Genomic DNA, 14,014 nt, shown 5'->3' with positions numbered 1-14,014 from the left:
TCTTTTTTTCTCTGATACGCACCTGTCCTTTTTTATTCTTGGAATAGGCTTTATTGTTAAACTGCTGCCATTTGGATTTCTGATCTTCTCTCTCCTGCTCCAGCTCCTTAATGCGCTGCACCTTTTTCTGGGCCTTTTTCTTCTTATATTCCCTCTGCTCCGCCAGCAGCTCTTTCCTAAGAGAAAACACAATGGGAAAACGTAAAAAAAAAAAAATCTTGAAATGCATTTCTGTCACTGGCCTTTTAGAAATAGCTAGTAAATCTATCATTATGCTATATTACCACCAAATCTTGGATTCAACCTTTCTGTCAACTTGTTTTCTTTCAAATAGCACAGGTTTTGTATTTCTTTTGGAATTGATTAATCTCATTGATCTGAGACTATGCACCTCAGTTGAGTGGAAAAAAATTATTTGGGATTATTTTTTAACAATATCACTGAAAAACAGGTGCATAAGCTCAGTTTAATGAGGCCTATATAAAAAAAATAAAAAACAGATACAAAACCTGTGCAAATTGGAAGAACACAAGCTAATAAAAATATTGAATCCAATATTTGGTAGTATGGCACACCAAGAAATTTATACACAACTTTTCGTAGGCCAATCATTTTTGACCAGGAACACCACAAGTGTTACAAGGTGGGGGGAAAAAAAAGAAAATCTCAAAAAAGTATAAAAATGATCTAAATGCTTTGGGAAGTTATACATTTCTTTTTTTTTTTAAACAAGCAAAAGTAGCACCAATACTACATACTTAATACTTCATATTGGTATATTTTATACTTTTAATGGTTAATTATAGTTAATACATTTAAAAAGCAATATAGTTTTTGAGATCATTTGTCTTACAACAATTAAACAAATATTAAAAGTATTTCTTTACTGACATCTAAATTTATTGTAGCAACTGTGCTTATTTACAGCTTTTAAATCATAAAATACCTTATAAAGATGTGTTGAATTGATTAGACTGTATATCAAAACAGACATAAACTTAATTTTGACATCTACTTACTTGGATTTGGGCTTTCCCTCCTTCTCTTCTCTACTCCTGCCTTCCTCCACTGGTTTAAGCACATGAAGCGGCATTACCTCTGCGTTGCCGTAGCTAGAGAAGGTGATGGCTGCCGTGCCGTTCTCAGTGTCAATCTCTTCAATTTCCGCTTCATACAACCTGCCAATCACACAGCACTGTAAGCAGGTGAGTACGGATATATACACAAATCCCTCCAAATGTAGCCAAACACAATCCCACCCAACACTCAATAAGTAAGATCAATATACCTACTGTGTGTTTGTGTGTGATACTCACTGTCCGTCCTTGCTCCAGGTGGCCATGCAACAGTCTCCGACCCTCCAGCTGCGAGTGGGAGCGACTGCCTCTGAGCTTTTGGTGCTGGCTGCACCCTCCACTGGCTGTGATGTCAACAGGTCTTTTGTCAACTCAATCACCTCCTATAGTGACACATAACAGCAATGATTTGATGAATATACTTCGATAGAAAGGTACTTTTCATCTTGTCAAAGGCTATCAGGCATCAGCCTAAGTGACTAAAACAGGACCACTGAAAAACATGACAGACCAAGTTTTAACAATGTACACACACATAATTTTTTTTTTAAAAACCAAACACATTAACACCAGTAATAATATAAAGACACATTTAAACACATTAAACTTCACAATTCCCCTCTACTGTAGTAATGCCTCACAAAAAGCAGTAGATAATTGTGCCCCAAACCTGGAGGTCCTTCTGCAGTTTAAGCAGATCTTCATTATCTGGATCTGTAGAGAGCGCCGCTTCCACCTGCTGCAGCTGAGCTTTATAATTGCTCAACTGCTTTACCAACTCTTCAGACATCTGAAAAATCAAAAAAACATTTTTTCAAGTGATAAGTAAAAACAGGCCTGAAAACACCCACCCTTTCTTTACATGTATAAACATCTAATTTATATTGCACCAGCACAAAATTCATAATAACCTAACAGTTCTCAAGAACAAGTTTCCCAAATATTTTTTGATCTGTATCCAACCTAAATTGTGATTTTGAAATACTCCCTTAGACTTAAAGCAATGTTAACGTTTTGAAATAGAATAAATGTAACAACATGTTGGCATGTTTACTTGTGATATATAATTAAAAAAAATACGGTAACACTTTATTTTAAGGTGTCCTTGTTACATGTACTTACTATTATAATAACAATATGCATAATTACATGCAAGTAACCCTAAACCAAACCTAATGTTAACCCTAACCATGTAATAAGTACATGTAGTTAATTAATATTACTCAGTACTTATGTATAATTGCACTGGAACAAGGACACCTTAAAATAAAGTGCAACCAAAAATACTATAAATATTTCACATTTACAGAGCCATATGTATTTATTTGTTACGTTTTATTATAAATGTTTACTTAATTTAATACATCATTAGCAGTGAATCTCACAAATCTCTGTTTTGACTCAAGTTAAACGCACACCAGCGACTAATGTATAAATGGAGCACAAGGCCTCGCGCTCGACAAAAGACATGTTTATACATTTATAAACACAAGATAACCGGATCATCCTTGAACATGCGTCTTACCTTTAAATATTCCTAGTATAATATTTATATGAAAACCAGATGAATTGAGGTGTTTAAATATCACATGAACGACTGTATGTTTAGTAAAAAGGACACCGTTCTATTACGTTTGTATCTTTTCTCGTTTCGAGCTTTTCCCGGATGTGACGCCACAGTCTCGCGTGATTAAAGTTGTCGCGGTGTTGCCGCTGCCGTGCGCTTGCAGAGAGGAAAGGCAAAAGCTGAATAGAATAGAATAGAAATTAAAATAAAATAGAATAAAATAAATAACATTATAGTCTATATTAAATGATACAAGTATACGGGCATTAGAGTTCAGCGCCACGCATAACATGGTTTTGCAACATTCTGCAAAGTAGGGACTTTAATTAAACTAACAGTTTGTAATTTGACCATATAATACACGTTTTATATTATATGTTATAATCCAACAAAGCAATTAAAAGTTGCTGTGAATGTTTGCAAATGTAGGCTCGATTCCAGGCACACGCTTCTTCAAGACACCTACATTAGAAATTACACTGACTTCACAAAAACAAACACACCTGCACTACAGATGTTTTTAATGTGTATATACATACAAATTTACCAACCTCATCATCAACACTAAACTTTTAAAAAATCATTGTGTACTCTTTTTCCTTTTCCTTCCCATTGTTATTATTTTATCAGACTTTTTAAAATTACTATACCAATAAAGCCACTTTAATCTTGAGATGGAGAGACAGTACAACAACATCAGTATATTTTATTGCATTTTTATGTAATGTAACGTAGGCTATCCAAAAACACACATTCTAGTGCAGCGTGTTCGCGCCAGCGTTCTACTGACCTACGTAGGTTGAGATGATTGGTCTACGGACTGACCAATAAGAGCTCAGTGTCTGTCTGTAAACAAAAGATTTCGTCAGTGTTTTCCAGGAGCGCGATACTGTCCTGTATGTTACTCAGGTCGAGCAACCTTTAGTTTTTTTGTCTTTTGTTCACAAAAAAAATTAAATTAAATAAAAAGATAAAATAGGACACTACATTTCAAAACGTGATTGAAATTCCAAGGAACAGCGATGTCAACGCAAAAACTTATAACTCAGGAAGAAAGTCTGCACGGTGAGTTATACAATCTGTCTTGCTCGAATAAATAACACGCCTAAGTTACATCGACAACTAATGAAAACAATAAGAGCATTAATAGTAACAATAAATTATTTATTAACATTCCTAGGTTTTATACCAATGTACACCCTGTTTCCTTTTTATAAACCTCTACAAAGCAGAACATTGTGTTCAAATCCGGTAGTACTGCCAAGTCAGCAACTTGTTTGCTAAAACAAACATTAGCTCTGTTTTTGTTGGTACAAATGTTTGTTGAAGGACAAGACGCATTTACAATAACCTTTTTTTTTTTTTTTAACGGATTATATTGGAATTTATGGACTAACACCCAAATACGTACTAATATTATACTTATAATATAATACTTATTTTGGAGACTTTTTGCTTCAGTTTCTGTTACACCAAGTGTAGTAAAGTATATGTGGTTGTTGTAAAGCTCTATCTAAAAGGCCTAATCAAACATTCACCGCTTCTAAAAGTGGAAACTGCTTTTAATGATCATTTCTAAATGCTCTGATTTACCTTTCTCCACCAGACTCATGGGTAGAGCTCCACTTTGATTCATGTAGTGAACATGGTGAGGACGCACCAGCCCTTTCTGATATCACAGACCTGGAAAAAATGCTTCTGGAAGCACAACGGGAATCCAGCAGTAGTTCACGGACAAGTTCTCACTGTAGCAGGTGTGTACAAACCGCTTTAAGTGATCTGCATGTACTATGTGACTTTACAAGGGAGTGAATGATCATTCTAATCACATTGGCTGTTGTGATTTATTTCCTCCTAGTCCCCGACGTGTCCAGACACCTCCACTCATCAGTGCAGCCTCCTTCAACACACACATCATTGCACAGGTAAAAAAAAGTTTTTCTTGCATAGGTTTGCATTTATTAAAATATAAATACCTTTCCACAACACTCACAGGCAGGAACAATGGTTTTAAGTAGTACAAATATTGCATTAAAATTTACTCATCCTCAGGCCATCCAAGATGTAGATGAGTTTTTTTCTTCTTCGGAACACATTTGGAGAAATTTAGCATTACATCACTTGTTCACAGGTAATCGACACAACTCCAATCCATCATTTAACATCTTGTAAAGCAAAAAGCTGTGCGTTTGTAAGAAATGTTGCTTTCGACTTAAATACAAGTCCTCTATCAATAATACTGCTTTCTCCAGTGAAACATCATCTTGTCTGAATCAGGAGAAGCATATGTACAATTCAAGTACTGTTTACAAGTGAAAACAGTCCAAAACAAATATGTCTATGGATTTGATGTGAGAGGACAACAGAGAATGGATGTTTTCACTGGAGGAAGTATTATAATGGATTATGGACTATTGGATATGGATATGGATATTTTGGCCAGAAGTGATAGTTTAAAGGGGTCATATGATGCGATTTCATTTTTTCCTTTCTCTTTAGAGTGTTACAAGCTCTTGGTGCATAAAGAAGATCTGTAAAGTTGCAAAGACTAAAGTCTCAAATCCAAAGAGATATTCTTTATAAAAGTTAAGAGTTAGCCACACCTACCTAAAACGGCTCGTTCTCGCTCCGGCCGGACACAGCATCAACAGTATGGTGAGGGGCATAACATTTCTGTCTCACGCTTGAGGTATTCGGCCAATCATAACGCACTGGATAGCTGGCTAATCAGAGCACACCTCGCTTTTCAGACCGATTAGTTTTGTAAAAATCGACGCGTTTCAAAAAGGCGGGGCATAGAGGAGAAACAATAATGTACAGTATGTGGAAAATAATGTGTTTTTTTAACTTTAAACCGCATAAACACATTTCATTACACCAAATACACAAAATAATGTTCTTTTTAGCAGCATCATATGACCCCTTTAAAGTTAAAATGCCTTAATGATGGATTTGTTTCTTACAAACTCGCAGCTTTTCACTAAACAACACGTTAATTGAGGAATTGGAGTCGTGTGGATTGTTTGTGGATTAATGTGATGTTTTTATCAGCTGTTTAAACTCATTCTGACGGCACCCATTCACTGCAGAGGATCCATTGGTGAGCAAGTCGTGTAATGCTAAATTTCTCCAAATCTCAACAAACACATCTACATCTTCGATTACTAAAAGATCAGATTTTATTTTGAAGCTTTGCTCTTTCTGTTCCAGGGGGAAGTTGTAGCAGAAAGCAAACAGGAAGCTGAGGCTGTCGCAAGGATCTGTGACTGGTCCAGCCGGCCAGAGAATGTTCCACCCACAGCATTTATTATTAAACGGCCAAAACGGAACAGAATGTGCAGCGAAAACACAGAAAAAAATGACAAGGAAATTAACACAAACTTGCTGAAGTTACTGTTACCCTCCCTAGTTTTGACACACATTCTCATGCTTGGGTTGGGGTGAGACACTTTTTCACTTATAAATTCTGACTTTATGTTTGCCACACTTTTGTTCACAGTTTGACTATTTTTAATCTTTCTCTCTCTGCAGGATCTGTATTGGACGACGCCTTTCCACTCAGTGCTCTGTTATCTGAGTCATAGCACATGAGTGTGTGTGTGTGTGTGTGTGTGTATGCTGTGTGTCAGTGTCTCTAGAAAGAACCTGACAGCCTGGAACCCTTTAGTTTTCCTCCAGGAGAAATGCAGGACTATGTAAGAGGACACTGTGAAAATATGAGGAAAGATGGAAACTCTCAGCATTATTTTTTTTCTTTGGTTCTCCTGTGGGGACTTTGGCACAGAATTAAAAAAGATTAATCCAGTTCTGTATGGGTATCAGGTTAGATTAACCAGGAAATATGCCTAATAGATTTCATCTTTTTTTGCTTGGAATTAAAAGTGTTTGTTACATTAAAGACATGAGCATGAAGATTATTTTACTGACCAGGTCACATTGTAGTCCTTCAGCTGACCTGCTTTTTAAATAACATTTTAAATCATTATTTTTGAAAAATGCAAATGTATGTTTGACAGAAAATTCAGAGGCATATAAATACTTATTCTGACATTTACTCTAATGTGACATGCTGTGGAAAACTAATAAACTGTGCTGCCAAAATAGTAATCTTCAAATTCTTTTTTTGTTGAAAAGAGAAGTACTTTCGCATTTTTTTGCATCCATCCAACTAAGTACATAAAAGCAAATATTTAAATAGAAAATTAACCATGTTTAACTTGCTACCAAGTCTCAATTTTTGTACTGGCATTTCAGGGACAGCAGGTGGCGGTGTAATCCGATTTTCTGTTTGGTTTTTGGTTGGAGTTGACACTTCTTATAACTTTTATTTCAAACGTACCAAACAGAATTAGTGTTACAGACATTTTCAGGCAATATGATTAATGGCAACATCGATTTAATTATAGGCTGCCAGTATTTTCTTTCTTCACAGAGAATGAACTACCCCAGACAATGGATGACTGTGGAGACCTACATATTCAGCATAGCAATGCTATCTAAAATAAACTAAACTGCTTGAATTATTAAATTCTGCTTAATGATAAACGAACACGGCTATGACGGGTGTTAATGATCAAATTACATGTACAGAGTGGGTAATTGAAACAGCATGGATGCACAGCCTAGGTGATCAGAATATGGATGTATAACTGCTATACGTATGCTAGTGGGTTAGTTTGGGAAGGAGAGAAAAGAAATATATTAAATTGATGATTTGACATTTTGAACAGCAGGAGGATTCATTAATGCCTTTCTAATGCGGAACATTTTCTAAGAAACCTGCAGGCGTTTGTGCACTTATTTCACACATACAAAAATTCTTCGCTGTTCAGCATTTAAAAAAAAATGCTTAACCTCGTGATGTTCGAATGTGTTTTTGCATTAAAGTTTCAAAACGACACAAGAAAATTCTAAATATTTATTTGTAATATTACTTGACAAATTGCGTTGTGAAAATATCTGCTATTCATTATCTTATTAAAATATTTAGTATTAAATATTTAGTATATAATAAAAAATGTAACACGAGTGATATATAGACACCTCAGAAAAGTTAACTGGAAAACGAACCATTTTTATATATGATCAGTAACTTAATGTGATAAACAAGCGGTTGATAAATTGTATCAAAGGGTTATTTGAAAATATTTAGTACGACTTTTTTTTTTTTTTTTAATAAATATGTTCCGCGCCAGTTTCAAAGATAAAATGGAATTTTAAATGAATCTGTGGAGATAGAGCACACTGCATTTGTGGCCTTTGTTGAAAAGGAGAAGGTGAAGAGAAATGCGGAATCTATGAAATACTGGATTTAGAAAATTAAAAATGAGAAATTCCTAATTAGAAGTTATGATGCCATGTAAGACAAAGCATATATTTGTTTATTCATCCGTTTGATTTAGGAGCCAGTAGGTTTAAAGACAAATAATGGAATCCGTTACAAACTCCAGTTACTGTACAACAATGGTGAGTACTGTATAACGTGTGGACTGCTTTAGAATAGTCTACTTTAAGAAATACACTTCCTTTGAAAATACAACTTTCATTTATATGATGTTCAGTATTGTTGCTGTGTTATTCATTTAATTGACGTCTTTTAGGTGTCAGAACTGAGCAAGATCTATACATCCGTTTGATAGACTCTGTGACCAAACAGGTAAAACAATTTATGCACTGTAATATTACTTGCAAGAATATGTTATGTCTTAGCACAAAAAGACCGCTTCAGTCAAGACTAAATGTTTCAAAAAATGTCATAATTCTGAAGTGATCGTGTAATTGATATATAATATATAATTTACCAATGTTATATGTGGGTGTGTTGTCTACAGAGCTCAGATGATATTTTCACTGAAATACACGTAAATATTTACATGATATATTTATATATTTTATTTGCATAACATTAACCTGGTGTTGTTTTTATTCTTTCAGGCAATTGTGTTTGAAGGTCAAGATAAAAACCCTGAAATGTGTCGTGTTCTTCTCACTCATGAGATAATGTGCAGGTAACTAGTGTCAAACAACATTAAAGCGCACAATTAACTCATGCAATCTCATGCAAACAAACACAATGTCATAAAATAGTCTTACAAATTAGTGTTTATTTGCTGTAATTATAATATGCCGGTTATTATTTTTTTTACAGTTGATGCAGTGATAATTGTGTTAATTTATAAATGTGAATTTTCAGCCGATGTTGTGATAAGAAAAGTTGTGGAAACAGGAACGAAACACCATCAGACCCCATCATTATTGACCGGTAGGACAATCAGCTGCATTCTGTAAGATTATGTGTAAGTACAATAAAGGAAAGAAAATGTTTATTGTTATTACTTATAAAGTTATTATTTAAAGAAACTGGGATTTGTCATCTTTAAGGATAAAAAGCAGACAGACAGATTGTACTCCTTCATCTCTCCAATTCTCAGTTTCTAATATTTTTTATCTTCTTGCATCATTTTATCAGTGACAGTTTTTCTCTATTCCTTGATCCACAAATACCTTCACATGTTTGCATGTTTTCTTTTCATTACATACCTAGGTTCTTCCTGAAATGTTTTCTCAAATGTAATCAAAATTGCCTGAAGAATGCAGGGAACCCACGAGACACACGTCGTTTCCAGGTACACACACAAGTTCATATTGTATATTCATATCACTGATGTCTATAAATGTGTCTCATAATAGATCTGTTTAATCAACATGAAATATTTAATGAAAAAGGCTGTCCCTTATGGTACTGAATTGCCCTGCAGAAGTACGATAGTAAAAACTATAAATGTAGCTAACACTATTACTTTACTTCATTCAATTTATGTACTGTTTTTTTACAATCCTTGTGCCACATCAAAATGTCCATTTGTGCCCAACATTTCCTGCACTAGACTACTAGTGAAATGTCCTGTGCATTGCAGGTGCTGGTCTCTACCACAGCCTCTGTTAAGGGCCACATTCTAACCATTTCAGATAACATATTTGTCCATAACAATTCAAAACATGGCAGAAGACCAAGAAGGTTTGAGCTGACTGAAGGTACAGTAATTACAAAAATTGTTCTAATAATTCTATGATTACTAATGATTCAGTGCAAAATCAAACACACACGACTAACTATGCAATTCAAATCAGGGTGGTTACTGACTGTTCATATGATAATGTGTAGGTAAATACACAGTAGAAGAAGAGTATACAATATTTTTTTGTTTGTTTGTTTAGGATTTTTTAGTATAAATTTGCTGTTGTTTATGTAGGTCTGTCTCTAAAGTGCAATACCCTTATTCAGCATATTGAGCTAATATTTGTGTGTTAATTTAGCTGAGGTCCCCTGCATTAAGGCTATCAGTCCGAGTGAAGGTTGGACGTCAGGTGGAGCCTCAGTGATTATTATTGGAGATCAGTTCTTTGATGGTCTTCAGGTGGTTTTTGGAACAGTGATGGTCTGGAGTGAGGTGTGTCACAGTCTCAATCTCTGTTGTCAAACAAAGAATTGCTATAAATACATTTTTGTTTCATTTTTAGCTTCCTTGTTCCATTTGTTAATTTTTTTGTACATCATTCACTACAGATCTCCCACAGATCATTGCAAATTTTGGAAGGTGTGAAATACAGTGTTTCCAATAAACTTGCCTTCAGTAATTTTCAAATCTTGATGTAAATGAAAGGAGCCTCCACAGAGAGAGATATGCAGACTCAGGATTTGTACTTCCCATGAGGGTGATGACTTTTTTGGTTTTGTTATAGGTCATCACACCACATGCGATTCGTGTGCAGACTCCACCTCGTCACATCCCTGGTGTTGTAGAAGTTACACTGTCCTACAAATCCAAACAGTTCTGTAGGGGACCTCCAGGACGCTTCATTTACACTGGTAGGAATTATAGAGTTTGGAATATTCTTTCAATTTACTGTAACCATAGTTATTAGATTTTTTTCCTGTTATATAATGCCTTTTTGGAAGCTCAGACAATCTCATTTGTTTTGTTGCTGGCTGATACTGGCTGAAAATGTTTCTCTGTTTAAGCTTTAAATGAGCCAACCATTGACTACGGGTTCCAGCGGCTGCAGAAGGTCATTCATTATCATCCAGGCGACATATAAAGACTACCAAAAGTTAATTTCTTCCCAAATTCGGTGTTGTCCATTTTAATTGTTCTAGATTGTGTTTTAAATGTTTAATTCAATTTCAAGTCATGAAATAGCATGTCTATAAATTTAACTCTCCAAAAGGGGATTTTATTTGACACTTGGAAATACAATTACAAATGATTTTTGATTGACAGGAGGTCTTACTGAAGAGAGCAGCTGATCTCTTAGACATGTTTTATGGAATGCCTCACAACAACCAGGTCAACATAACATTTTGATTTTTTACTCAGGCTTGCTATCCCAATATACAGTACCGTTTGCTGCTGAAATCCAGAGTGGGAAGTGATGTTATTTCTGTGCTTTTGTGTCTGGCAATAGGAGATGATTCTGAAGCATGAGGTACTCCACGCCATCCCACAAAACCCATCCCACACAAATTCACACAGAATGATGGGTGTTAACTACTTTGATGCACAGTTACCCGTGAACACAGAAGTTTCACAGGATGTAGAACGAGGTATGCCGTATGTATACATGTGAGTATGGTACATATGTCCCACAACAGTGTGTTAATAAATGAATGTCTCTCAATGTCTGTTTCAGTGGGTTTCAGTCAGAGTTCAAGCAGTGGCTTCATTGCAGGCAGCACATCCCAACAGTCTGAATTCAATAATACCAACACGTGCATGAATGGACACACACATTCGCATGCACACTCCTCTATGCAAAGGCACACACACTCAAAAACACACCCGTCCATGGCTGGGCACACACAAACACATGCACGCCCTTCTGTGTCAAACTTCTCTGTGGCTGCCACACAGCCGTTCTTAGAGAGTCCCACAGCAGACACACAACACTACATCGGTAAGAACACATCTTTCTCTCTGTCTGTAACTGTCAAACTTTTTAACTTTTTTTTTTTTATCAGAGTCAGCATTCAAAGTTGGTTAACATTGAATTATGAATTTATCTGAATTTAAGTTCAATTTAATTCTACTTCATTGCATTCAAATATGCTTCACAACCCAGAATGTAATTAGCATTTATAATTAACCCAATTATACTTACACAAAATACATTTTTAAAATTATTTTCAGTTGTAAAAACCCATATATACTATGGACACATTTCCGTTTATTTTTGAACATAATTATAAATCAAGATATTCCAACTGAATTATGGTCAAATTGCGTAATGATCAGAATGAATTATTTACACTCATCCTGAAGATGTTCATTTAGACCTTCCTTGTCTCCTTTTCTTTCATGCATTTCTGTAGTGAAGCAAAAAAGTGCATTTGCTCCAGTTCTGAAGCTGCAGTGCTCAACAGCACAAGCTTCAAGTCTTCCCATCTGCACGGTAATGGCACATGACATGCTTGTTTTTACACACAAACTCCTCTCTCCTGCTCTTTTTGTCTACCCAATACTACCTTAGGGAGTGTGACAGTACATACACACATGAATAGTTGTGGAGTGTGCACGTTTGACAGACTCATGTCTATTCTCTGTTTGTCTTTTACAGCCTGGAATGGACCAGTGACACCAGTCACACTCTCACATGGACAAAACTCCATTCAGAAGTTGTGATCTTTGTAGTCAGGGAACAAGGTTCAAGGAACAAGGTTCTCTCAGTGCAGGCAATACAAAAGCAAATAATATGTGAAATATGTGAAATCATGTTGGTTGGTGATAAAGCAACATTTTTTGGTTAAATGTCTACAATATGCACCTCTCTATTATTATTGTATTTGTGGTCTGTGCCCAAGCCATTAAATATAAATATTACCTATGTATGGTAACTTTGTGTTTGTGTGTCATCTTGCTGAGTTCTGATTGGCTACTTAATCCCTCAGTTGTCCTGAGCACTAGAAATGTTTACATTTAAACTATCATTCAAAAGTTTGGGGGTCAGTAAGCTTTCCTCTTATGCTCACCAAGGTTGCATTTATTTGATATAATATTGTGAAATATTATTACTATTTAAAATAACTTCTATTTTAATATGTTTTAAAATGTAATTTATTCATGTGATGGCAACGCAGAATTTTCCGCAGCCATTATTTCAGTCATCAGTGACATTTTCCTACAGTTAAACCAAGCTTTTCCAGGAACATTTATCTGCTAAAACTTACTATTATTTAAGGAAAAGAAAAATGATCAAAACATAGGACATGGATTGATACTAAACTAAGGATTCATTTCAGCCCAAGTTTAACATGGCCTGTGTCTCTACAAGTCTATTCTTCATGTCTCATTAAATTCTCATATAGGTTGAAAATTGTTCTTATGGCAGGGGAGGTTCTATAAGATCCTTCACTGAATTCTCAAATTAGCTCTCCTTCAAACAATCAAGTTTTACTATAAGGATGAGGCATCAAAAATAAAACCAAACGCTGAACATGGAGTTTGTCTCATAAATCTGAGAGCATGAGTGAGTCCTCCCTGTGTGTGAGAGAGGAGGCTGTGCACATTCACCTAAACCCCTTCACAACAGTACCAATGTGATTTATCTTTTTGTTCACGTTTGTCTTTATGAAATGGTGTGCAAAACGAGAGTACAAATATAGTTATTCTCCTTAATAATAAGAGTTAATGTATAAATTAAGTATATTATCATGTTTCTGTTATCAAGATTTGCTAGACAAACATGGACATTAAATATGTCATCATATACCACTGCTGGAGGCAGATTGAAAGCAAAATTGTCCAATCACAGAGCTGAGCGCAAATATGCTGTGCTCTGATTGGTCGGGTGTCCTGACATCGTTTAAAGGGGTCCTATTAAGCTCTTTTACAAAGTCTTGATTTTGTTTTGGGGGTGTACTAGCCTAGAACATGCTCTCATGCTTGGTGGTTCGAAAAACGCATTATTTCCCACATATTTTACATTATTAAAATACCTTTCTCCCCATCCTGGCACAAACGGCTCGATTAGTCCCGGCTTTGATGAAGGTCCGCCTTCCGAAAAACAAAATGGGTTGTGATTGGTTAGCTGTCCCAGTGCGTTGTGATTGGCGAACAGCTTAGACGGTGTTTCAGTACTGCAATGCCCCTTGCTCCGTCTTTCAACAAAAGCTTTTTGGTGAATCCGACAGGCACTGTAGCCTACTCCCTCATGTTGTGGAAGCTGTCCTCAGTAAAATGCATAGCACACAATAGCAAATTGGGGTTATAATGCTCAGGGACAGAGTTAAAAAATAAATTGCAACCACTGTTTCCTGACATCATCCGCTTTCGGAAGCCCAAACAAAGACGTTTGGGCACGGAGGTGAAAAAAA

At 35.7% G+C, this 14,014-nt stretch overlaps 2 protein-coding genes and 1 pseudogene across 3 annotated transcripts in view; 2 read left to right on the top strand and 1 right to left on the bottom strand.

Annotated features, from left to right (window-relative positions):
* LOC107717096 (survival of motor neuron-related-splicing factor 30-like) overlaps positions 1 to 2,795 on the bottom strand; it is a 3,747-nt gene extending 952 nt beyond the window's left edge. The window contains exons 1-5 of one of the 2 annotated variants that reach the window (XM_016523746.1): positions 2,709 to 2,795; positions 1,747 to 1,866; positions 1,317 to 1,459; positions 1,020 to 1,178; positions 23 to 176 (exon numbers count right to left, since the gene is read on the bottom strand). In XM_016523746.1, the coding sequence (XP_016379232.1) occupies positions 23 to 176; positions 1,020 to 1,178; positions 1,317 to 1,459; positions 1,747 to 1,866 (576 nt within the window). In that variant the 5' untranslated portion in view covers positions 2,709 to 2,795. Of the gene's footprint in view, positions 1 to 22; positions 177 to 1,019; positions 1,179 to 1,316; positions 1,460 to 1,746; positions 1,867 to 2,601 lie in introns of both variants that reach the window. The other variant, XM_016523745.1, reaches the window with a different exon arrangement.
* A 695-nt stretch (positions 2,796 to 3,490) lies between these two features.
* Positions 3,491 to 6,736, top strand: LOC107717070 (BCL2/adenovirus E1B 19 kDa protein-interacting protein 3-like). The gene is made up of 5 exons (XM_016523709.1): positions 3,491 to 3,708; positions 4,250 to 4,397; positions 4,502 to 4,568; positions 5,854 to 6,083; positions 6,175 to 6,736. The coding sequence occupies exons 1-5, from the start codon at positions 3,666 to 3,668 to the stop codon at positions 6,218 to 6,220; spliced, it is 534 nt and encodes a 177-aa protein (XP_016379195.1). The 5' UTR covers positions 3,491 to 3,665; the 3' UTR covers positions 6,221 to 6,736.
* A 1,132-nt stretch (positions 6,737 to 7,868) lies between these two features.
* LOC107717053 (transcription factor COE3-like) lies at positions 7,869 to 12,498 on the top strand (annotated as a pseudogene).
* Positions 12,499 to 14,014: the final 1,516 nt, after the last annotated feature.

Source organism: Sinocyclocheilus rhinocerous, unplaced genomic scaffold, assembly GCF_001515625.1.
Source record: "Sinocyclocheilus rhinocerous isolate Xijiao unplaced genomic scaffold, SAMN03320098_v1.1 scaffold119, whole genome shotgun sequence".
Taxonomy (NCBI): domain Eukaryota; kingdom Metazoa; phylum Chordata; class Actinopteri; order Cypriniformes; family Cyprinidae; genus Sinocyclocheilus; species Sinocyclocheilus rhinocerous.
Note: the sequence above shows the minus strand (reverse complement) of the source record. Positions and strands in the feature narration are given on the sequence as shown.